Source organism: Scyliorhinus canicula, chromosome 21 (assembly GCF_902713615.1).
Source record: "Scyliorhinus canicula chromosome 21, sScyCan1.1, whole genome shotgun sequence".
Lineage (NCBI taxonomy): Eukaryota > Metazoa > Chordata > Chondrichthyes > Carcharhiniformes > Scyliorhinidae > Scyliorhinus > Scyliorhinus canicula.
In genome coordinates, this window is record NC_052166.1 from 62,831,662 (window position 1) to 62,854,753 (window position 23,092).

General features: G+C 48.3%; 1 protein-coding gene across 4 annotated transcripts in view; it reads right to left on the reverse strand.

Moving 5' to 3' along the window:
• The window catches only part of LOC119955771, a 168,717-nt gene that overhangs the window by 87,065 nt on the left and 58,560 nt on the right, over positions 1-23,092 (reverse strand). For all 4 annotated transcript variants that reach the window (XM_038782303.1, XM_038782306.1, XM_038782305.1 and 1 more), the window contains exons 10-13: positions 19,184-19,923; positions 15,860-15,942; positions 12,648-13,372; positions 9,065-9,194 (exon numbers count right to left, since the gene is read on the reverse strand). In XM_038782303.1, the coding sequence (XP_038638231.1) occupies positions 9,065-9,194; positions 12,648-13,372; positions 15,860-15,942; positions 19,184-19,923 (1,678 nt within the window). The remainder of the gene's footprint in view (positions 1-9,064; positions 9,195-12,647; positions 13,373-15,859; positions 15,943-19,183; positions 19,924-23,092) is intronic.

Consider the following 23,092-nt stretch of genomic DNA (forward strand, 5'->3'; position numbering starts at 1 on the left):
GCTTACTCGGTCTGGCCTACATGTGACTCCAGTCACACATCAGTGAAATGGTCCAGGAAGCCACTTGGTTCAATTGATGGGTAACAAATGCTGGCCCAGCCCAGCGATTCCCACGTCCGATAATCAGAGACTGTGACAGGCACCAGAGATTGCAAATGGCCACTGGATGCAACTCCCGTGGTGCGAAAATTGTGGCTCAAGCGCTTGTTCCAGCGAATCTAATCTAAGCCCTGAAACGAGCATCAAAATGTGCTCAGAGACATCACTTTCCAGGGAATGCTGCCCTGTCCCGGTAAAGCTGCAACCAATCGACTGGCATCTTCTTTTTCGAAACAAGACGACAGTGCAAAAACATGCGACAGTCTGCTCTTCCGTATGCGGTTTTGTTCACTCGGCTGACTCTCAACGAAATGACCCATTTTACAGCAACAATAGGTGGGATTGTCTGATGACTCGCTTAAACACAAGCAATAAAAATACAATTTCAAACACAACAAGCTTCATTAGCCACTTTAGAATAATAATTTAAAAAACGTTACATATTAAAGAATAAAACGATCACAGAAGTCATTGTGTCCAGTTCGATAATCGCCAGATGGAAAAGGGCTTTTTCAGTAAATAGACGCAAATGGGGCTTCACTTGTGCGGCCTTGACCGGAAACGACTGGCTAATCCTGCACAGACCGTGTGCTCGTTCAAGTTGTAACACACCCATAAATTGTGACAATTTTTAAACTAAAGCCACAGGCAGACGAGCTGATGTTTAAAGCTGCTCGATATAATGTTACTTTATGGGCTCCGAAAGCACAAAATACTCCTATAACGACTTGTCCTATTTCTCGGAATACCTCACTGCGCTTTGCACCCAAATAATTATTGTTTTCCTGTGTCTGTGTGTGTGTGTATAGAGAAGGGAGCCAAATTTTTGTTCACAGCAAAAATGCCTACCCACTGATTGTAGGAGGAATGTTGGTCAGGCATAAGGACATGTGAACATAAGAAACAGGAGCAGGAGTCGACCATTCAGCCCCTCCAAGCTGCTCTGCCATTCAATGCGGTCAAGACTGATCTTCGACTTAACTCCACTCTCTTGCCCACTCCCCACATCCCTGGATTCTCTGCGCGACCCAAAATCTGTCCACTTCAGCCTCAAATATATTCTACAACGGAGTTTCTGCAACCCTCCGGAGGTAAAGAATCCAAAAGATCCACAACCCTTCTGGTGAATAAATCTTTCCTCGTCACCGTCCTAAATGGTTGGCCCATAATCCTGAAACTGTGACCCCACCCCCCCCCACCCCCGCCCAGCTCCAGTTCCCCCAGAGGCCTTGTCCGAAATGAGGTGGGATCCTCTGAGCTTCTTTCAAGTTGGGTTCTATCAAGCGCAGGGGGTATGTTATAACCAGAGTTTCATACTGCACTTGTACCAATGGGATTTAAAATGGGGGTCACAGGATTCAAGGCAAGATTTGAATTTCCTCCACTGGGTTAGCCAGCCCGGCAGAATAGTGCTGCAGAATCTTTTACGTCCACCAGAGGGTAGACTGGGCCTCGGTTTCATCTCTCATCTGAAAGCCGGTACCTCCGACGGTACTGCACTGGGCTCAAATCTTTGGAGTGAGACTCGAAATCCAGGGTGCAGCCCACCGAGCCGTGGGTGATGATGCTAAGGGTAAAATGCAAGAAAGGAAGGTGGGTGAAAGGAATGCAGATGGTTCACTGAGCAGAAGCCCGTCAGGATGGATCCCTATCCACTTTCTGGGAGCAGCACCATAATCCTACAGCGGGATTTGGAAAGAGGCTGTTCAGTTTAGCATGCCCAAGGCTCTGAACCAGAACTGTTCCCAGAGAATGTACTGGAGTATCCCGTGTTAATCAATCATTATTGCTGTCTCGAAAGGAAGATAGGGTGGGCCAGTGCCAATACTTACACAGACAGGAAGAGGGACAAATCACAGATCTCCACTTGCCTGGATGAGTGCAAGAACTCCAAAAGCACTCAAGAATCTCGGTATCATCCAGGACAAAGCAGCCCCTCTTGATTGCTCTCCCTCCCACAAATATTTCAAACCTCCCACCACCGAAAAGTGTCAGCCTTGTGCCCCATCTACAGGATGTCCCACAGGAACTGGTTAAGGAACTTCCAAATCCACGGCCACAGCCATATAGAAGGACAAGAGCAACAGATAGCTGGGAATCCCTGGCACTCCCTCCCTAACAGCACTGTGGGTGTACTTACACCATATGGATGGCAGTGGTTCAAAGTGGCCTCTCATCACCACCTTCTCAAGGCCAATTAGGGACGGGCAATAAATACTGGTCTAGTCGGCCATGCCCACATACTGTGAATTAATTTTTTAAAAAATTAAATAATAATCACTGGGCATTAGGATTTAACATGAAAGTTACGTTCAGTTCAATTCTTTTAAATGTAACAAATTACTGAACAAGAAGTCACTTCTATAGAGGATTGATGTCCTAAACAGACAGCTCATCTCTTTAAGCAGAAATTACGGTCAACATTGGGGACTCAGCATCACTCAATACACACACCCTCCCACAGAGCCACCCACACACCCACCCACACACCTTCCCACACACACACCCACACACACACCCACACACCCTCCCACAGAGCCACCCACACACCCTCCCACACACCCACTCACCCACACACCCACCCACACACCCTCCCACACACCCTCCCACACACCCTCCCACACACCCTCCCTCACACTCTCTCACACACCCTCCCCTCCCTCACTACCTACCACACACCCTCCCACACACCCACCCACACACCCACCCACCGACACACCCACCCACACACCCACCCACACACCCTCCCACACACCCTCCCACACACCCACACACCCTCCTACACACCCTCCCTCACACTCTCTCACACACCCTCCCCTCCCTCACTACCTACCACACACCCTCCCACACACCCACCCACACACCCTCCCCCACTACCTACACACACCCTCTCACACACCCTCCCACACACCCACCCACACACCCACCCACACACCCTCCTACACACCTTCCCACACACCCACCCACACACCCACCCACACACCCTCCCACACCCTCCCACAAACCCACACACCCACCCACCCACGCACCCTCCCACACACCCACCCACACACCCACCCACACACCCATCCACACATCTACCCACACACCCTCCCACACACCCTCCCCTCCCTCACTACCTACCACACACCCTCCCACAAACCCACCCACACACCCACCCACACAGCCTCCTACACAACCTCCCACACACCGTCCCCTCCCTCACTACCAACCACACACCCTCTCACACACCCTCCCCTCCCTTACTACCTACCACACACCCTCCCACACACCCCACAGACCATCCCACACATCCAACACCCCCTCACACCCCACCACACACACTCCCATACACCCTCCCACACACCCTCCCAAACACCCTCCCCACCCTCACTACCCACCACACACCGTCCCACACAACATTCCATACGTTCTCCCACACACCCTCCCACACATTCATCACCCCTTCACTATTCACCACACACCCTCCCACACATCCATCACCCCCCTCACTCCCGACCACTACCACCCTGTAACATCACAGAATAGCCCAGGACAGGAGGCCATTCAGCCCATTGGGTCTGCACCATCTCTTTTTAAAAGCAACCCTTCCCCGCTCTTTTCCCACATCACTGCACTGCTTTATGCTCTCCTACAAGTATTTATCCGATTCCCTTCGGGAGGGTTCTGTTGATTCGCTGCTCATTACCCTACTAGGTTATACATTCCAAATCCTAACTACTTGTTGCGCAAAAAGGCTTCTTCCTGCGTCACCTCTGGATGCTGTGGGTGATGGCACCATCTCGATTCAACGCCTCCCTCCACATGCACTCAAGCTTGGGGATTACTGACACAAGGATGTCCATGCGCCTTTATCTCATAGCAACAATTTGCATTTACATATACCACCCATAATTTAATGGGGGCGGCATGGTGGCACAGTGGTTAGCTCTGCCTCCTCACACCTCTCGGGACCCGGGTTCGATTCCGGCCTCGGGTGACTGTCTGTGCACACATTCTCCCCGTGACTGCGTGGGTTTCCTCCGGGTGCTGCGGTTTCCTCCCACAGTCCAAAGATGTGCAGGTTAGGTGGATTGGCCATGTCCCTCAGCGTCCAAAGATCAGGTGGGGTTGTGGAAATAAGGTGGGGGCGTACGGCTGAGTGGGCTGCTCTTCCAGATGGCTGGTGCAGATGTGATGGGCCGAATGGCCTCTTGTGTAGATTCTATGGAAATGTCCTGAGGCATTTCACAGGAACATTTCACATTTGACACCCGGCAAGATAAGAAGCTACAAGGACAGGTAATCAAAGGCTTGGCAAAAGAGACTTTAAGAAGCATTGTTAAAGGAGGAGAAAGAGAGAGAGAGAGAGAGAGGTAAAGGGAGTACATTTTGGAGCTGAGGTCTGAGGCAGCTGAAGGCATGGCCACCAAGGGTGAAGTGGTTAGAGTTGGGGACGTTCAGAGATCTCAGTGGGCTATGGAGCTGGAGGAGATGAGAGAGCTAGGGAGGGGTGAGGCCATGGAGGGATTCGAAAATAATGATGAGAACTTTAACTTTGATGCTCTGCTGAGTCAGGAACCAATGAGCACAGGTCAAGTGAGACAAGATCCAACCAATAACGCTGAAAATGCACCAGGTTTAGATGCACGAAAAGTTGACAAATTTCCTCAATTTTACTTTTACTCTGCAAGGAAAAGACAGAGCTACAGTGGCATCTAGTGGACAATCCACATATTGCAACCCTTAAAAATACAGAAAGAATTTGCGTTGGTTTCACATCTTTTATGTCAGCTCTGCAATTAAATACGAATGAAGCGCGGGTGTTATTATTATGAAGGGAAGCGCAAGAGTCAAATTGTGCACAAAAAAATCCCAATAATGTGACAACATGACCACAGTATCTGTAACTGTGACGTTGATTGAGGGATAAATATGGGTCAAGACACCAAGAATAACCCTTCTGCTGTTCTTCAAAATAGCGCCGTGGGATCTTTTACTTCCACCTGAATGGACAGACCGAGCCTTGGTTTACCGTCTCATCACAAAGGTGGCAATCCCTCACCTGGATTGCCGGCATAGATTTTGTGCTCAAGTGTCCAGAATGGGGGTTGAACCCCCAAACGTCTGAAATGCCACCTCCAGCTGGACCGTGTTCTCCACCTCTTCAGTGGTTTCACCTCCACATGGCCCCACCCCACCCCTGCTGCTCCCACCGCATGTTAATCCTGGCCACAAGTGGCAAGCAATGGTGGCTGCAATACCCACAATCCACTGCTCTCCAGAAACCACTCTATTGATTATATGGTTCTAATGACGTGTGTGTGTGTGTCCCCCACACACAGTAATCCTGGGCACCTTTATTGAAACTCCTGGATCAATCATCGAATCATAGAATTTACAGTGCAGGATAAGGCCATTCGGCCCATCGAGTCTGCATTGGCCCTTGGAAAGAGCACCTTAAGCCCACGTCTCCGCCCGATCCCCGTAACCCAGTAACCCCACCTAACCTTTTGGACACTAAGGGGCAATTTATCATGGTCAATCCACCTAATCTGCACATCTTTGGACTGTGGAATGAAACCGGAGCACCCGGAGGAAACTCACACAGACACGAGGAGAAAGTGCAGACTGCGCACAGGCAGTCGCCCGAGGCCGGAAGGATGGAGTGAAATAGGAGAAGGAAATCCCCGAGGATTTTCCTCTCACCTTCAGGAATGCTCGCGAAGATCGATCAAGCGGAAAGTCCAGACGACTCCAGCTCAGCCCTAAATCATGGCTTTCTTGGGTTTTTTGAGGGTCACAGTTAAAAGTTAAAGCAATTCTGTCGTCAATTTACAGGATGTAGATCGTGGTGTTTTGATTTATTATTATTCCACAATGAGGTGCCCATAGAATTCCAAACAGAACAACCCAGGGAGGAAGAAATTGAAGAATAAATAACAACAAAACTCCTTGGGCTTTGTGGACACATCAGGCGGGATTCTCCCAATGGGAGTCTAAATGCTGATGCCGGAGTAAAAACCGGAGTGTTTTACTCCGGCGCCGGCACCCGTTCCCAGACCCCTATTCTCCACCCTCCGTGGGGCTAGCAGGGGCGTCGGGCGTTTTACAGGGGCGGGGCCCCAGCGTGGCATCAGAGACCCGGTGCCGTGTAAAAGACGCGGCGCCTTGGGTCCCGCGCCCCGCTGTGGCGCCGGTGCCAACCGACGCAGCGAGGTAACCTCGCGGAGCGCCCCGGCCCATCACCAACATGGCCCCTGGGTTCTGGGGCTGGTCGCGCAAGGAAGTAGGCCCGGGGGGTGGAGAGGCCGGTCCGCCGATCGGTGAGCCCCCCATCGCGGGCCAGACCCCATTGGAGGCCCCCCCGGGAATGGAGACCCCCCGGGAATGGAGACCCCCTGCCCCCCCCCCCCACAGGCCACCCCCCAAGCCTTTGTGACGAGTACCCGCCTGCAGTGACCAGGTGTGGATGGCGCTGGTGGGACTAGGCCGTTTGTACGCGGCTGCTCGGCCCATCCGGGTCGGAGAATCGCCGCTCGCCGTTTGCGGCGATTCTCCGAGCGGACCGGCACGATTCTCACGGCACTGGGGCGGCGTGGCGTAATTCGTGTGGCTGGGGTCAGCTCACATTTGTACAAATGTACAAAATTGATACTGGTATTGTGTATATCTATCTGGTTCAGTAATGTTTTCAAAGTCTGGGTTAGTGTGTGTATGTATCTGCTGCAGTAATATGTCTTTAAATCCTGGTTTGAAAGACAGCCAGACTTTGTGGCTGCAGAAAGTGCAATTAAGATGTTGCAAAAGTGTGATCATCCTTATGTCTAATCTGCTTACGTTCACAAGGTGAGGAGTAATGTGTTTAGTTATGATTCCCGGGAAGTAGATAATTAGAGACTTTGTGTTTAAATTTAAGCAAGTAGCTCATGGGATTTGAGTGTAAAGGGGATGATGTAATTAATGGGAGGAGACAGGTCTGTAGCAGACAGAGTTTAGTTTAGTTTTGGCTGTGTACTGAGCAGCAAGCTTCTGCAGAAGGTTGTCAGAGATTCAGCATTAATCTGACAGGATCACTCTCTCTCTTTAAGCAGTCTCTCAAAAGTTTGCAATGTCCAAAGATTAGCAAGTAATCCTGTGATTGTAATCCAGCATGGGGAGGCAGTGGTGTAGTGGTATTGTCGCTGGATTAGTAATCCAGAGACCCTGGGTAATGCATCTGGCGATTCGGGTTCGAAACCCATTGTGACAGATGGTGAAATTTGAAGTCAATAAAAACCTGGAATGAAAAGTCTAATGATGACCATGAAAATATTGTCGATTGTCAGAAAAACCCATCTGGTTCACTAATATTCTTTAGCGTAGGAAACTGCCACCTTTACCTGGTCTAGCCTACATGTGGCTCCAGATCCACAGCAATATGGTTGATTCTTAAATGCACTCTGTGATGGGCAATAAATGCTGGCTCAGCCAGCGGCTCCCACATCCATGTGTGAAATTTTAAAAAATTCTATTTGATGGGTTTTGCTTGATTGGAGATTTAAAAAAAGATATCAGTTAGATGTTAAAGTTTTTTTACTGTTAAGCATTGTTTAACTGGTAATTGTAAGCTGAATTTTTGTGATGTTAAGGTAGGTTAATACTGTGTTAATAATAGAGTTTGTTTTAATAAACAATATCCCTATTTGTTCGTGGAATCGCTTATGCAGTGAAGTATCCTTTCCTCAAAGTTTGGGGTTCCTGGCTGGTATTCTAGCAAATGTTGGTGTCTGTTCCAGAGTCGTAATACATTCCCATTTTAAAAATAAACCAATAGGTTGTCCCAAGTACAGAAAGGGAAACTGCACAGGTTGCGCAGGACATCTAGCACGGACTCATTGGGACGAATGGCCTCCTTGCAGGCCATAATGATTCTTGGAGAGTTCCCTTGGCTGACGTAAAATTCATTCAAACTTGAATTTAAACTGCGACATTATTATCAGTGTCGACAAGACACTCTAATCCCCATAGCTCCCAGGAATGGCAGAAGGATCCCAAGGGTACAGCCAGACACTAATCATTCATCTTGAATAAGGTGGTGGAGGAGGAGATATCTCACCATTATGCCCCAGCTGGCTTACTCTGGGGCCGTTTGATGGGTCAACTGGTTTTTCCCGACTGTGACCGTATGATAGATTTCTAGATAGTAACAATACCAAGGGATGTGTGGGACAGAGTGGGAAAATGATATTGAGGTAGATGAGCAGCAGTGATCTAGTTGACTAGTGGAGCAGGACGGGAGGGCTGAATGGCCTGCTCCTATTCCCTATGGTACTCAGGCGAGTGAACGCAACTAAGATAAGCCTACTTTATTGAACGGGCAGTACGACAGCCCCAACAGCTTACAGTCGGGGTTTCAATCGAGGCCCAAATCACAAAGAATGACAGATATCTGTGATGGTCAGTGCTTATTAAACAATCATCACATGAAGTGGCCGACTTCTATGTGTCATTTTGAAATCTTATATTTTTTTCTTTCTTTTGGAGTCAGCACAAAATGAGGCCCTTCGGCCCATTGATTCTTCACTGGCTATCAAGCACAAATCTATTTTTCTGTTTTTGAGTACCGAATTGATTTTTTTCCCCCGCTCCACCAATTAAGGGTCAATTTAGCGTGGCCAATCCACCTACCCTGTACATCTTTTTGGGTTGTGGGGGGTGAGACCCACGCAGACCCGGGGAGAATGTGCAAACTCCACACGGACAATGGCCCGGGGGAACATTTGTAGAGTTATGAGGTAACAGCAGGGCTTATGACGAATTGGTTAACTTTTTGACAGAGCCAGCATCGGCAGGATGGGCTGAATGGCCTCCTTCAATCCTGTATGGTTCCCTGCAACCCCTGTGTGACCCCATTCTCTACACTTCGTGGCTTGTGAAGATTCTGATGATTCCCACACATCGTGTATCGGGTAGTTTCAGCAACACTCTCTCGGTTGAGAATTACCTTCCGCTCAAAGGCCCGTATCCCGGCCTGGCTGTTTCGAGAGGGAGTTCACAAATCCTGCCTTTCCTTGTCGCCTGATGGTCCACTTTGCCGAAGACTCTCTGGACATCAGCCCATTTATTAACCAGCTCTGGGAACAAGGGTGAGCAAAAAGAAAATACAGATTAATTTACTTCAAATAAATCAAAGAGTACAAGAAAAAAATAACTTTACCTCAAGATACTTGGCAAAAAGAAAACTTGTCAGCTGGCTGTGTGTGAATGTTGAGGGGGTGAGGGGGGAGGGGGGGGAAGTGGGGGGGGGGAGGGGTTCATGTGTTTTGGTCCTGTCCGAAGCTGGAGGATTATTGGAAGGAGGTGTTTAGGGTAATCTCTAAAGTGGTGCACGTGAAACTGGACCCGGGCCCTTGGGAGGCCATATTCGGGGTGTTGGACCGGCCGGGGTTGGAAATGGGCGTGGAGGCAGATATTGTAGCCTTTGCCTCGTTGATCGCCCGAAGGCGCTTCCTGTTAGGGTGGCGATCAACCTCTCCACCCTGTGCTCTGGCGTGGCGGGGGGACCTGCTGGAATTCTTAACGCTTGAAAAGGTCAATTTTGAACTGAGGGGAAGGATGGAGGGGTTCTAGAATTCATGGGCGTTATTCATTATGCACTTTCCAGAATTGGATCACATCGAACATTAGGGGGGGTTGAGGGCTGGGAGGATTGGGGGGAGGGGAATTGTATGCGTTAATGGTGACTGTGGGTGATTCCTGATTCCTCTTTGTTATTTGTTTATGTTAACATGCAGGCCGATGTTTGGGGGTTTGGTGGGAGGATGGGATCGTTGTTATTGATATGGGGATTGACATTACATTCCTTACTGATTATTTTTTATTGTTGGGTGTAAATTTGGGAGAAAATGTTTAAAAGGAGGAGAATAAAAAAACATTTAACAAAAAAAAAGAAAACTTGTCAAAATGAGAAGTAAAATTCATCGGGTGAGGCGATATCCAGTAAGCTATCGGCTCAGCTCTTCAACGGGAAACTGCAACATCTGCTCACCAAGTTGGCCAATACTGCGACGGAACTTTTAGAAATCTTAAGAGTTATCGGCAAAGGTCAACAACAACAACAAAAACTTACATTTGCCACACCTTTGATGGAATAAACCATTCCAATGTGTTTCACAGGAGCATTCTAGAACAAAGTAGGACACTGAATCACATAAGATGTTCAGTCAGATGACCAGAAGTTTGGCCAGGGAGACAGGTGTTGAGAAATGTATTGAAGGAGGAAAAGCGAGATAGTGAGGCAGAGAACGGGTAGGGGAGGTAAGCCAGAGTTGAGGGACAAGGCAGTGATGATGGAGTGACTGAAATTGGGAATTCTCAAAGGGCCAGAATTCGAGGAATGCAGATATCTTGGAAGGGATCCTGGCGGGATTTGAAAACGAGGGATGAGAATTTTTCAAAACAACTTGTTGCGTGACTGGGGGAAGCAATACCTGTCAGTCAGCACAAAGCTGATTGGGCAACGCGACTTGGTGCAAGTTAAGACATGGGTGGCAGAGTTTTGGATGAGGTCAAGCTTCCAGAGAGAGTTCATCAATAATAAAGAATCCCACTTGCTCCAGTTAAACACATCTTGCTCCATCTCACTCTCTCTCTACATATCTCCTTGAACATGAGAGATACAGGGTGAGATAAGAACTAGGAGCAGGAGTCGGCCATCTGGCCCCTTGAGCCTGCTCCGCCATTCAATGAGATCATGGCTGATCTTTTGTGGACTCAGCTCCACTTTCCGGCCTGAACACCATAACCCTTAATACCTTTATTCTTCAAAAAACTATCTATCTTTATCTTAAAAACATTTAATGAAGGAGCCTCAACTGCTTCACTGGGCAGGGAATTCCATAGATTCACAACCCTTTGGGTGAAGAAGTTCCTCCTAAGCTCAGTCCTAAAAGGTCTTTGGTTCTATCACTCCACAACAAATGTCTTTAGAAAGGGGTCCGATCTTCTGCTGTTTAACTGTTAGGTTCCAGAAATTAAGATGGAAAGCTAGTGTGACATTAGTTAGCCCATAGTCCACGAGGAACCATAGGTGGTGAAGTGGTTAGAATGCTTGAGGGGCACCACTCTGTATCAAGCATGGGATACAGAGCATAATTGGTTCTTAATTATTTTAATCAGATAGAGATGTGTATTATGATGCATAAGTGACTCATTTTAAAGATGCAACACACTGTACACAAGGCTGATGCACTTAACTAGAAGCCTATTATATATTTAATATAAATAAAATGTTTTTTGAAGAAACCTACCCAGGTTAGACTGAAGTCACTCATGGGGAGCGAGGAAACAAATTACCCGACAAATCCTAACACCATTCACCATTGTATTTCTGTACAAGACTTGGTTAGACCATATTTGGAGTATTGTGTGCAGTTCTGGTCACCTCATTATAGGAAGGATGTGGAAGCATTGGAAAGGGTGCAAAGGAGATTTACCAGGATGCTGCCTGGATTGGAGGGTAGGTCTTATGAGGAAAGGTTGAGGGAAAGGTTGAGTCTTTTCTCATTGGAGCGAAGGAGGATGCGAGGTGACTTAATTGAGGTGTATAAGATGATGAGAGGGATAGATAGAGTGGGCGTCCAGCGACTTTTTCCTCGGGTGAATGTAGCTGTTACAAGGGGGCATAACTATAAGGTTCAGGGTGGAAGATATAGGAGGGATGTCAGATGTAGGTTCTTTACTCAGAGAGAGGTTGGGGCATGGAACGCACTCCCAACTATGGTAGTGGAGTCGGACACTTTAGGAACTTTCAAGCGGTTATTGGATGGGCATATGGAGTGCACTAGAATGATTGGGAGTAGGTTGATTTTATCTTAGTTTCAGACTAGTTCGGCACAACATCGTGGGCCGAAGGGTCTGTACTGTGCTGTACAGTATTATGTTCTACGTTCTATGTACCATTCAACATGGAAACCAAACCACCACCCGGGATAAAACAAGGAGGTAGGTCTCCATGGGTTATTGCAACCTGTACAGGGATTCAACCCACACAGTTGGCATCATGTGGCACCACACCCTAACCAACTGCGTTAACCGATCTCCACAGACCTGGACATATAGCATGTGCAGTTGTGGTGTGGCTCTGCGACTCGACCTTCTACCCAAATCCCATCATGCCAAGTTTGAAATGGTTCACAAAAGGTCGGGATTTGAGCTCCGACCCCAGGGACAAAACAAAAGGCCGTGAAATCCCAGCTGATACATTAGCGGCCACTGAAGCAGAGAACGTCACTCTTCCCCATCTCCCCCCCCCCCCCCCCCCCAAACCTGGCCCGAACTGCCCTGAACAGGACTCTTGTCTCAAAGGGTCGGATTGACTGAATGGCCCCAGGAAGTGGCCTTGTGAGTAACCCAGCTGGAAAGACAATTACTTCCTCAGGGAGCTGGGCAACACAGGGCAGCCTTCTCAGCAATGCCCGTATTCGGGGGTGAAATTTTGAAAAGAGGAATGGAGTGAATCAGTTGAGGAAGGGCAGAAAATTGAAGAACAGGAATGGGGTGGTGGGCTATCATCCAGATTGTCTTACCTTTGTGTTCATCCTGGTGGGTGTTTCCTGGCTTTCTGGGCTTGCTGTCCAGTCCATGTTCCCCCAAAGGTTCAGAGTCAGTCCACAGGAAGCTCTTGCTCGGAGAAGAGGAAGTACACAGTCGCTTATCCATCAGTTCCTCAACCTCCAGCTCAGATTCACTGCCCGCCATCTTGTCCTTGGGTGGATCCGCCTCCTGTTGTGCGTCCCTCTTCCGAAGGCCGGTGGACGGGATTTTAAGGTGACTCAGCATCCTTGGTGATCCGGCCGGGTCACTGCCTGGGACATCCCGCCGCCACCTTAGGCCATAACTGTCAGTCACCGTGGCTGCAGCATCTGCTCGGGTGAAGCCACCCAAATCAACCTGCTCCCACCCTGCGTTGCCGCCTTGGTTTCCAGGGCTCCTCCGATCTTCCGCCTCCACTCCCAGCCTCTTGGCTTCATTCTCGATACGGCTGCTGAGGGCTGTTGCCATGGAGCAAAGGGCCTCGATACGCTGCTGCTTGCTCCTGTAACCAATGCCGAGTGTGGCCTCACAGATCATTTGCCCCTCACAGGCTGTCAGAGGTAGAGGCAGGGGTTGACTGATGGGTCGCCAAAGAGATAGTGGGGAGGAGGACTGGTGATGCGGTTCCAGGTCTTGAAGTCTCAATGGGCTACATTTGCCAGATGGATATTCATGGAGTGATTCCGTGGAATGATTCAACTCCCACTGGCCCGACCCACTGTGTAACAAAAGATATATCATCACAGTTTACAATAAACACCTCCATATTGTAGGGGAGCCGAGGAGAGAATTCAATTTCAGCGAGGGATTCATCGTGGAGTAAGAGGACTTTGGGAATAACTTTTCTTTCCCCCCCCCCCCCCCCCCCCCCCCCCCCCCCCCTCCGCCTCCCAATATTGAGTGATGATAACCTGGAATGTGTGCTGTGAATGGGAATACAGCCTGATCATCACTCAGTAACCCTGGATAGAACGGAAAGAGGCCATTCAGCCACTTAATCCCGACATTGTTAAATTACGTCATGTTTGATCTGAATCTCAACTCCTGCCCTGCTTCCATTAACCTTTTAACACCCTCCGCCCAAGATTGCTGAGATCAGGAGTTTCACACCTCTGTATGCGCAGCACGGTAACATAGTGGTTAGCACTGTTGCTTCACAGCGCCAGAGTCCCAGGTTCAATTCCCGGCTTGGGTCATTGTCTGTGCGGGAGTCTGCATGTTCTCCCCGTGTCTGCGTGGGTTTCCTCCGGGTGCTCCGGTTTCCCCCCACAAGTCTCGAAAGACGTGTTTATGGTGAATTGGACATTCTGAATTCTCCCTCTGTGTACCCGAACAGGCGCCGGAGTGTGGCGACTAGGGGATTTTCACACTAACTTCATTGCTGTTCAATGTCAGCCTACTTGTTACACTACTTGTTACACTAGTAAAGATTCTTATTATTAAACTGACCCCAGTATGTTGTCCCCAGGGTGATGGGCCCTGAGGAAGCCCAACACCAGAGACTGACATCACCTTTGGGAAGAAATTGCAGAGCAGAGACTCCATCAAACACTGAACCCCAGGATAATAAAGACAATCGGTGGGGGTTGGTAGGGAGGTTGGGGGCAGGGGTATAGAAAAGATGAGGAGAGCAGAGTAGGAGGGAGTGGGGTTCGGATGGAGAGGAATGGCTCAGATAGAAAAAGAGGTGATATGTGGAGATAGGAGTGGGAAGAGTGAGAGCATGAGGGAGTGAGGGTGATAAGAAGGTACGGAGGTGGTGGGGTAAGACGGGCAAGAGTAGGAGGAGGTGGGTAGGATGGTACATTTAATTGTTATGGGGGGGACAGTGGAAAAAGAGGGTGATGCAGATTGAATATAGCCAATCCTTGCAGTTCTGCCGGAAACTGTTCCTTTAGCGCCTTCAGCCCATTCACCATCTCATATTTCGACCTGTGAAACTCCAAGGGCTAAAACAATGAGCAGCTGCCACTAAATGGTTCTCAACAAGGACTGTGGCTGCACAGCAGTGCAGCAGCAAACAGAGACCTTAATTACAGCAACTTGGACAATCCAATTTATTACCCAATAAATTCATCTTTAGTCTGTAATTGGCATTTGGCAGGTCATCATTTAAGACTTTAAAAGGCAGGGAAGTGGGTCACACCAGATGTTATACCAGACATCACATGGAAGTGTTGGTGAACCAGGCCATCTCGGACCTTTCCTGAGAATACGATTACAAGCTGCTTTTTCCCACTGGGCTAAGTGCTGTACCTGTGCCTACAGCTCTCACTGCACCCGTCTGTGTTCCCCCCACCCCCGATGTACACTGATAAAGCCCTGTGGCCAACAGGGTGGCTCTTCGCAGCAGCCGCCTGGTATACTCTGGGGTTCCTGCACGTTGGGATTTGACACCATTACCACAGGCCTCAGGCTGATTGTCTCAGGCCAGTGCTGAGCGAGTGCAGCACTGGCCTGTTAGGGGCTGGTTTAGCTCACTTGGCTAAATCGCTGGCTTTTAAAGCAGGCCAGCAGCACGGTTCGATTCCCGTACCAGCCTCCCCGGACAGGCGCCGGAATGTAGCGACTAGGGGCTTTTCACAGTAACTTCATTGAAGCCTACTCGTGACAATAAGCGATTTTCATAGGGGCTGGTTTAGCTCACTCGGCTAAATCGCTGGCTTTTAAAGCAGGCCAGCAGCACGGTTCGATTCCCGTACCAGCCTCCCCGGACAGGCGCCGGAATGTGGCGACTAGGGGCTTTTCACAGTAACTTCATTGAAGCCTACTCGTGACAATAAGCGATTTTCATTTTTCATTTTTTCACTGTCAGAGATGCTGCCTTTCTGGTGACACATTAAAACGAGGACCTGCCGGCACTTTCAGGTGGGCATATAGATCCATGGTGCTGTTCTGAAGAAGATCAGGGGACTGCTGACCAACTTTTAATCCCGCAACCAACTTCACTAAAAAAACGGACAATTGGTCATTATATAATGCAGTTTGCGGGAGCTTGCTGTGCATAAACTGACTGCTGTATTATCCCCATTACAACAGTGACTGAACTCAAAGTGTACTTTATTGGCTGTAAAGAACTTTAGTGATGAAAACAGAAAATGCTGGAGAAACTCAGCAGCTTCTGTGGGGAGAGAAACGCTACAAGTCAATAACTTTCCATCAACACTAGTTTCTCAATCGGCTCCTTCACTTTGATAATCAGTACCTTTGCCCTAAGTCTCCAGGCTCCCTGTTGCCCCGTACTGGTGTCCCATCATTCATTGCTTCAGCTGCACCCGCTCGGTTTTCCTATCAGAGCGAAATGAGAAGGTCAGTGCTAGATTTGCGAATCCTGAAATGCGGAAAACAGGATACCCAAATATCACGATCAATATTACCCTTCCAGCCAAGCACCAACACAGTTTAGTGTATAAGTTGCCTGTTGCGGCTACTGTTTCAATAAAGGTCATACCTGAGCGTCCCTGATTTTAATCGCATGGCCGTGCCTTCAACTACCTGGGCCCTGTGCCCGGGAATTCCCTCCAAGTCTGTACCCCCCCTACCCTCTCCCTCACTCCTCCTCAAAACCTACCTCTCTGACCAAACCGTTGTTTGTCTGCCTGAATATCTGGCTTTGTGTGGCTTAAGAGTTAGATTGTAATCTACAACAATTGAACCTCGGCACATTTTATTAGGTAAAAGGTGCTGTATGAATCTGGTTGTTGCTGTTATTATAGATTACACTAGTTAGGGAGGAATATAGCAACAAATAGGAATAGGCCATTATCCTGACCTGTATCTTAACTCCACCTTCCCATTTGTCTCGTAGACTTTATTGTTAAGAATTGAGGAAAATTTAGATTAAAGAAAGGAAATTGGGACAAATTAAATAAAAAGGAGAATTGATAAGGGCAGCTGTCTGAAGAGGGTTTTGAGATGTGAATTAACATCAAAGGGAAAGAGTGATACATCCATAGCACAATAGCTGGAGATAGGGACACAGTAGAGGTAGCTACCACCACAGCAACACCGAGCTACAGAAAACAGTCTCGCCTGAAAACAAGTTTTTGCCGAACAGGTTGCTGGTTAAAATCCAAACTGAAACTGAAGGAGGTTTCCCCAAACATAGATAAACAACCTGTGCGTGGCAATTATCTGCTAGATTTTGCTCATAATATTGGATGTTGTTTGAGAACAAGGTGCGTCTCAGAGTTCAGGAAACGTAGGTAGTTAGGAACAAAGGGGTAACTTAATGTAATACTGTGTATGGATAACCATCAGTGTAGTTAAGTCAACTGCGATAGTGCATTGCAGTCTTTCTTGTTGTTTGTTTTTCTTTTTATTAAAGAATATTTAATAACTTATGATCACAAAATGACTGGACTATTCCACCCTGGTTTGCACATCTTTTCTCACCGTACAGCAAATTGTAAATATGCACCTCTAAGAACTGATGTTCCAAGTGACTGGGGTTTGGGATATCCGCATTTAACATCGGCAGAGTTCTATTCACCTCATGATTTTGGGCATCTCGATCACATCACCCAACCTTCTCTAAACATAACAGCTGCAGCTTCCCCAATCCATCCATGTTACTAAGAGCCTCGCTTCTCGCAATCTTTTCTGCGTCCAGTCAAAAGTCTTCACATCCTTCCTAAATGATACCGTCCAGAATTGGACAATGAAGTATTTTTTAAGTGGACCGACTGTCATTGTGTGGGAGATCCAGCAGTGGAGAAGGGAAAGATGGAACCTTTTCAGTATTCTGGCTCTCAATATTAGCGAGAGGGGAGAATCCAGAGACAAGAGGTCAATTTTCTCACCATCTCTCTACTCAAATCCCAAACTAGTATCAGCTTACGCACAACAGGCCCGAGATGGGAAACTGCCATGTTTCTAATCTGTATGATTCAGGACCACAGTGATCTAAAGCATCCTCCTACCACTGCCTATTAGCAACACAGTCAGATGGTCACTCAATGGTTGGCGAGCCACCTTCACTTCATTTCTCCAGGAAAGGTCATCAGAGGAAATCTCGTCGTGTTTCTGTCCAGTCAACAGGCAAGGTATAAATTTTAAGCTAGCCATCAGGAAGCTGATGGGATTGTGTGGAACTCTGCTTACACGCTCAGCCTGATTTTGCTTTTTGTTCAGTCGTGGGGTATGGTCTTCGCTGGCGTTTATTGCCCACCCCGACTTACTGAGTGCTCCAACCCAATATACTGTGGGGTTCCTATCCAGTGAGTTAGACCCTCCATCATGATCAGGGCAAATCTTTCCTGCAACTGTACATTTGCCGTGGAATTATTAAGCATGTCCGGGTTTATCAGAGTAACCCATTGAGGGCAAATATGAACAAGGCCAGTATATCTTCCTCCGCCAAATGGTCTTAATATTGTTGGGCTAGGGAGCAGAGGCAGAAAGCAGGAAGAGAAATTGACTGAAACAATGTGTTGCGACTCTTGCGTCTTTTAACACTTGAATATTGGTGCTCTCAGGAGACTAGGCAGTGAAATAGAACAATAATGAATAAAACCAAGCTTGTGATTGCTGGGTCCCATGTTCATCTTTCATCTCATTACACATTCTCGGGACGTGGCTGCCACTGGCATAGTCCATCCTCGTTGCCCTGAGGCGTGGTGATCCAGCAGTTTGCCAGGCCTCCTCATTGGGCCATTCTGAAGGGTGAGTTCCGAATTGAATCAGGTGAAGGCCGACCTGGGTAAAGAGAGCAGGGACTGGATTCTCTGATTCTGCGACTATGTCCCCACGCCGGCGTGGGATCGATGACAGTTTAAACCAGCCAAAATGGTGCAAAACGGGCACCAATTCCCCGGGGCTAGCAGGATGGCAGCGTAGAGCACCCGGTTCTAGCTGCCAATACGCCCCGGAGAATTGACAGGTCTGTGGCCGCGCATGCGAACGGTGGAGGCCTGCAGTGGCCGTGCAACATGGCGGAGGCTTCTCGCGGACATGGCCCACCAAATAGTCCCCATTTTCAGCCGGCCCGTGCTCCCCAGGCCACCCCCCCACAGTGCCCCCCGCCCTGAATAATGTCTCCCCCTGCCCACGGATCGGCCCTCCCGTGACTGTGGTGCTGCCGGATTGAGTCTGCAGCCGCCATGGAGAGTTCCCACACATCTGAGACCACCCGTGTCCCGTGCCGTCGGGAACTCGGCCGGTCGGGGGCGGAGCATCAGGGGGCAGGCCTCAGGCAATGTCCTGAGGCCGTCGATACGCGGCGCAGCGTGCTTTGGAGGGGGAAGACCATTGCGAAAGTGGCGCCGTCCTCAATTTGGTCGGAACGCGGATTCTCCGGCCAGTCGCCGAATGCGATTTCGGCGTCGGCGACCGGAGAATCCGGCCCCAGGTTTACTTCCCCAAGGGAACAATAGTGAACCATTTGGCCTTTTCCCAGCAGTCCAACAGCTTCATGGTCACTTTTATTGGCATCAGCCTCTGCAGCCCCCACTCTGTTCCTTGCCCTGACTCCAGAATAAACTTGATCATTGCAAAATAGTGTATTTTATTTTTAAAGTCAGGAACTCACGTGCTTCGCGGATTCCTTTCCTCTAGCCGGTGAATTGCCCGTCTGCTTCGCTCTTATTTTCTTCGAGAACGCCTCCTTTTGTTTCTTGTAGACTTCCAGCAGCCTCTTCTTCCTCATCTCCATGGCTTGCTTCACTGAGCGTTTCTCTTCCCTCTCCTTCTTCCTGCGCTCGGCCAGCTGCTTGTTCATGTAGTCGCGGACCTCATCCGCGTTGTAACTGCGGGCCGGTGGTGATCGCAGATGGTCTTCAGTCCCTGCCCCCCTCTCCTCCTGGATGTCTGTTCCAGGATCTTTCAGAAATGGGCCAGAGGAAGAGGCACCGCTTTTCGGAGGTGAAAGACTTCTCTTGCTGCCAGGGCGTGGCCCCAATCTCGAATTGTAATTCCTTGGAGGGTTGGTGCGACCTGGACTCGCACTGCCTGGCTTGCCTTTGTGGGATAAATGGTAGTTGCTCCTCCCAGGACTCAAGAGTCCCTTCTGAATGTCTTCATCAAGGTTGGGGCTGTCGCTTCCCACTTTACAAGAGTTTTGGTACACTCCAATATTTTTTTCTGATTGTAAGCCATCTATGATCCCAGTTACTCGTACAGCCTCCAACCCAGGTTGGTCGCAGTCCAATTGACGAGTTTGTATCGAAGTACAACACTGGTCACCCCCTTTGGCGATGCAAAGTCTTCTTCTGGGGCTCTTTGTGAATGAAGTGGATTGTTCAAGTTCCATTGTGCAGTTTACTTTCTGGTCTGTTTTATTAAACAAAAAAGTAATTAAAAATTGCTGGAAATTGCACTGAAACTATAGATAAGGTAGAAAGCGTATCACATGCCAAATTCAATAGATGCAGGACAGACTAGGAATAGGGTACAGTTGGGTTTTGATGTTTCTAATACTGGGAGATTCACCGGACTCAATTGCCAAATGTTGATTTTTTTTGGTAACATTTTTAGTTTTTAAAAACCGTATTATTCATTACACAATTCCACACAGACTCCTCACACCCAACTCCGTGTAGAATCGGACCAAACACCCCCCCAAAAGTCTTGCAAAAGCATAATTATAAACCATTCAACAACAGTAAAATACTGTGGACGTCAGAAATCGGACATCAAAACAGGAAATGTTGGAAACACTCAGCGAGTCAGGCAGCATCTGTGGAGAGAAAAGCAGAGTCAACGTTTCAGGTTGATAACCATTCATCTGATGAAATGCAAATTGAGATTGCTGAATACATTGTTCAGTTGGCTCATTCATTGTCATAGATCATTAAAGCGTAGCCGAGATGGCTCATAATAATAATAATCGTTATTAGTGTCACAAGTAGGCTTACATTAACACTGCAATGAAGTTACTGTGAAAAGCCCCTAGCCGCCACATTCCGGCGCCTGTTCGGTACACGGAGGGAGAATTCAGAACGACCAATTCACCTAACAAGCAAGCCTTTCGGGACTTGTGGGAGGAAACCGGAGCACCCGGAGAAACACACGCAGACACGGGGAGAACGTGCAGACTCCGCACAGACAGTGACCCAAGCCAGGGATCGAACTCGAGTCCCTGGCACTGTGAAGCAATTGTGCTAGCCACTGTGCTACCTTTCCGCCCGTGTCATCATTCCAGGATTAGGCCTTTCAGCTCACCCCTTCACATCAGTTTTAAAGCGGGATGGGAGTATAGTAGTGTTATTGGAACTAGTAACCCAGACGCATGGTCTAATGCTCCGGCGATGTGAGTTCAAATCTCACCCGGGCAGATGGGGGAAATGGAATCCAATTCATTCATTAATCTGGGATAAAAATGCTAGTCCCATTAATATTGATCATGGAACTACTGATTGTTGTCAAAACCCATCTGGTTCACTAAGGATCTTCAGGGGAGGAAATCGGCTCTCCTCACCTGGTCTGGCCTAACTTGTGACTCCAGACCAACAGCGATGTGGTTGATTCTTTTTTTCTTTTTAAAAAAAATAAATTTAGAGTACCCAATTATTTTTTTCCAATTAAGGGGCAATTTATGTGGACGGATTGTCCACAATCTAAAATGGAGTTAGAATTACTGGTTGTGGAATTTACATGGAAGACACGCAGGGACGCCCACTAGAAGAGATCTCTTTAAAATTGCTCAGCCACCTAGTTTCACAAGCAGCAGAACTTGCAGCCATAGCCTATGTAATTCAGCACCCCGACTCTTTTCCAACCCCCGCAGACATACGCTCGGACAGCCTGTATGTGTGCAACAGCTGAACAGAATTCCTGCCCCTGTGGGAATCTCGAGGTTTTTGTTTCAGCCGATGGAAACACCCGACCCTCTGCCCCATTGTTAAAGCACATTCTCAAGCCAGCCTCAGACCGCACATTCGGTATCATTAAAGTAAGAAGCCATCATTGCTCCTCCCCACCCGGTAATGTAAAGGCAGACGCCTTAGCCAAAGCAGGATCACGCCATGGTCACTTCTGGCAGCCCCCCGAAAGCAAACCGATACACTCAGTCCAGGTTTCCCAGACCAATATTGAGGATCTATCCCAAGCCCAAAAAGCAGACGACACCCTCAAACAGGTTTTCGACGGCAACTTCCCAGCCCCTATGGTAAATGGAAGACGCTATGACTGTACAGGACCACATAGTTTAAAAAAATGGAATTTATGTGGTCCCCACCCAGGACAGAAACCAGCTCATTTACTAATTTGATGACGGTCACGGACATCAGGGGATAGACAATACCATCGCCCATTTAGGACCTTTGTGTTGGTGGCCCGATTTAAAAAGCGATGTAACCCATTATGTCGAGAATTGCCTTATCTGTGCACAGAACAATCCTGAACGTTACTCAAAGAAAGGACAGTTACGTCACACCCGACCTGTGAATGGCCCTTGGACAAATTTACAAATCGATTACATTAGCCCCCTTCCCCCCTTGCAGAAACAGTTTCAAGTATGTGCTGGTTGTAATCGGCACCTTTCTCCCCTAAATGGGGAGAAGCATTTCCCTCACGGACAAACACAGCAAAGGCCACCGCTAAGGTTTTGACCCAACAGATATTCGCACACTGGGGTCTCCCCCACAGCATTGAGTCAGACCAAGGTTCCCACTTCAGAGTCATGCAAAATGTTTCAACAGTTTTTGGGATCAGGCAGAAATTCCATATAGCATATCACCCCCAATCCAGTGGCATTGTCGAGAGAATGAATCAAACTTTAAAAGCGACCATTAGGAAAATGGTGCAACAGGACAATTACCATGTGGGACACAGTCCTCCCATTTGCTCTCATGTTTATTTGGAACACCGTTTCCAGTTCCATAGGTATAGAATATAGAACATTACAGCGCAGTACAGGCCCTTCGGCCCTCGATCTTGCGCCGTCTTGTGAAACCCCTCTAAAGTCGCTCTACACTATTCCCTTATCGTTTATATGCCTATCCAATGACCATTTGAATGCGTTTAGTGTTGGCGAGTCCACTACTGTTGCAGGCAGGGCATTCCACGCCCTTACTACTCTCTGAGTAAAGAACCTACCTCTGACATCTGTCCTATATCTATCTCCCCTCAATTTAAAGCTATGTCCCCTCGTGCTAGCCATCACCATCCAAGGAAAAAGACTCTCACTGTCCACCCTATCTAATCCTCTGATCATCTTGTATGCCTCAATTAAGTCACCTCTTAACCTTCTTCTCTCTAACAAAAACAGCCTTAAGTCCCTCAGCCTTTCCTCATAAGATCTTCCCTCCATACCAGGCAACATCCTGGTAAATCTCCTCTGCACCCTTTTCAATGCTTCCACATCCTTCCTATAATGCGGCGACCAGAACTGCACGCAATACTCCAAATGCGGCCCCGCACCAGAGTTTTGTACAGCTGCAACATGACCTCATGGCTCCGAAACTCAATTCCTCTACCAATAAAAGCTAACACACCGTAC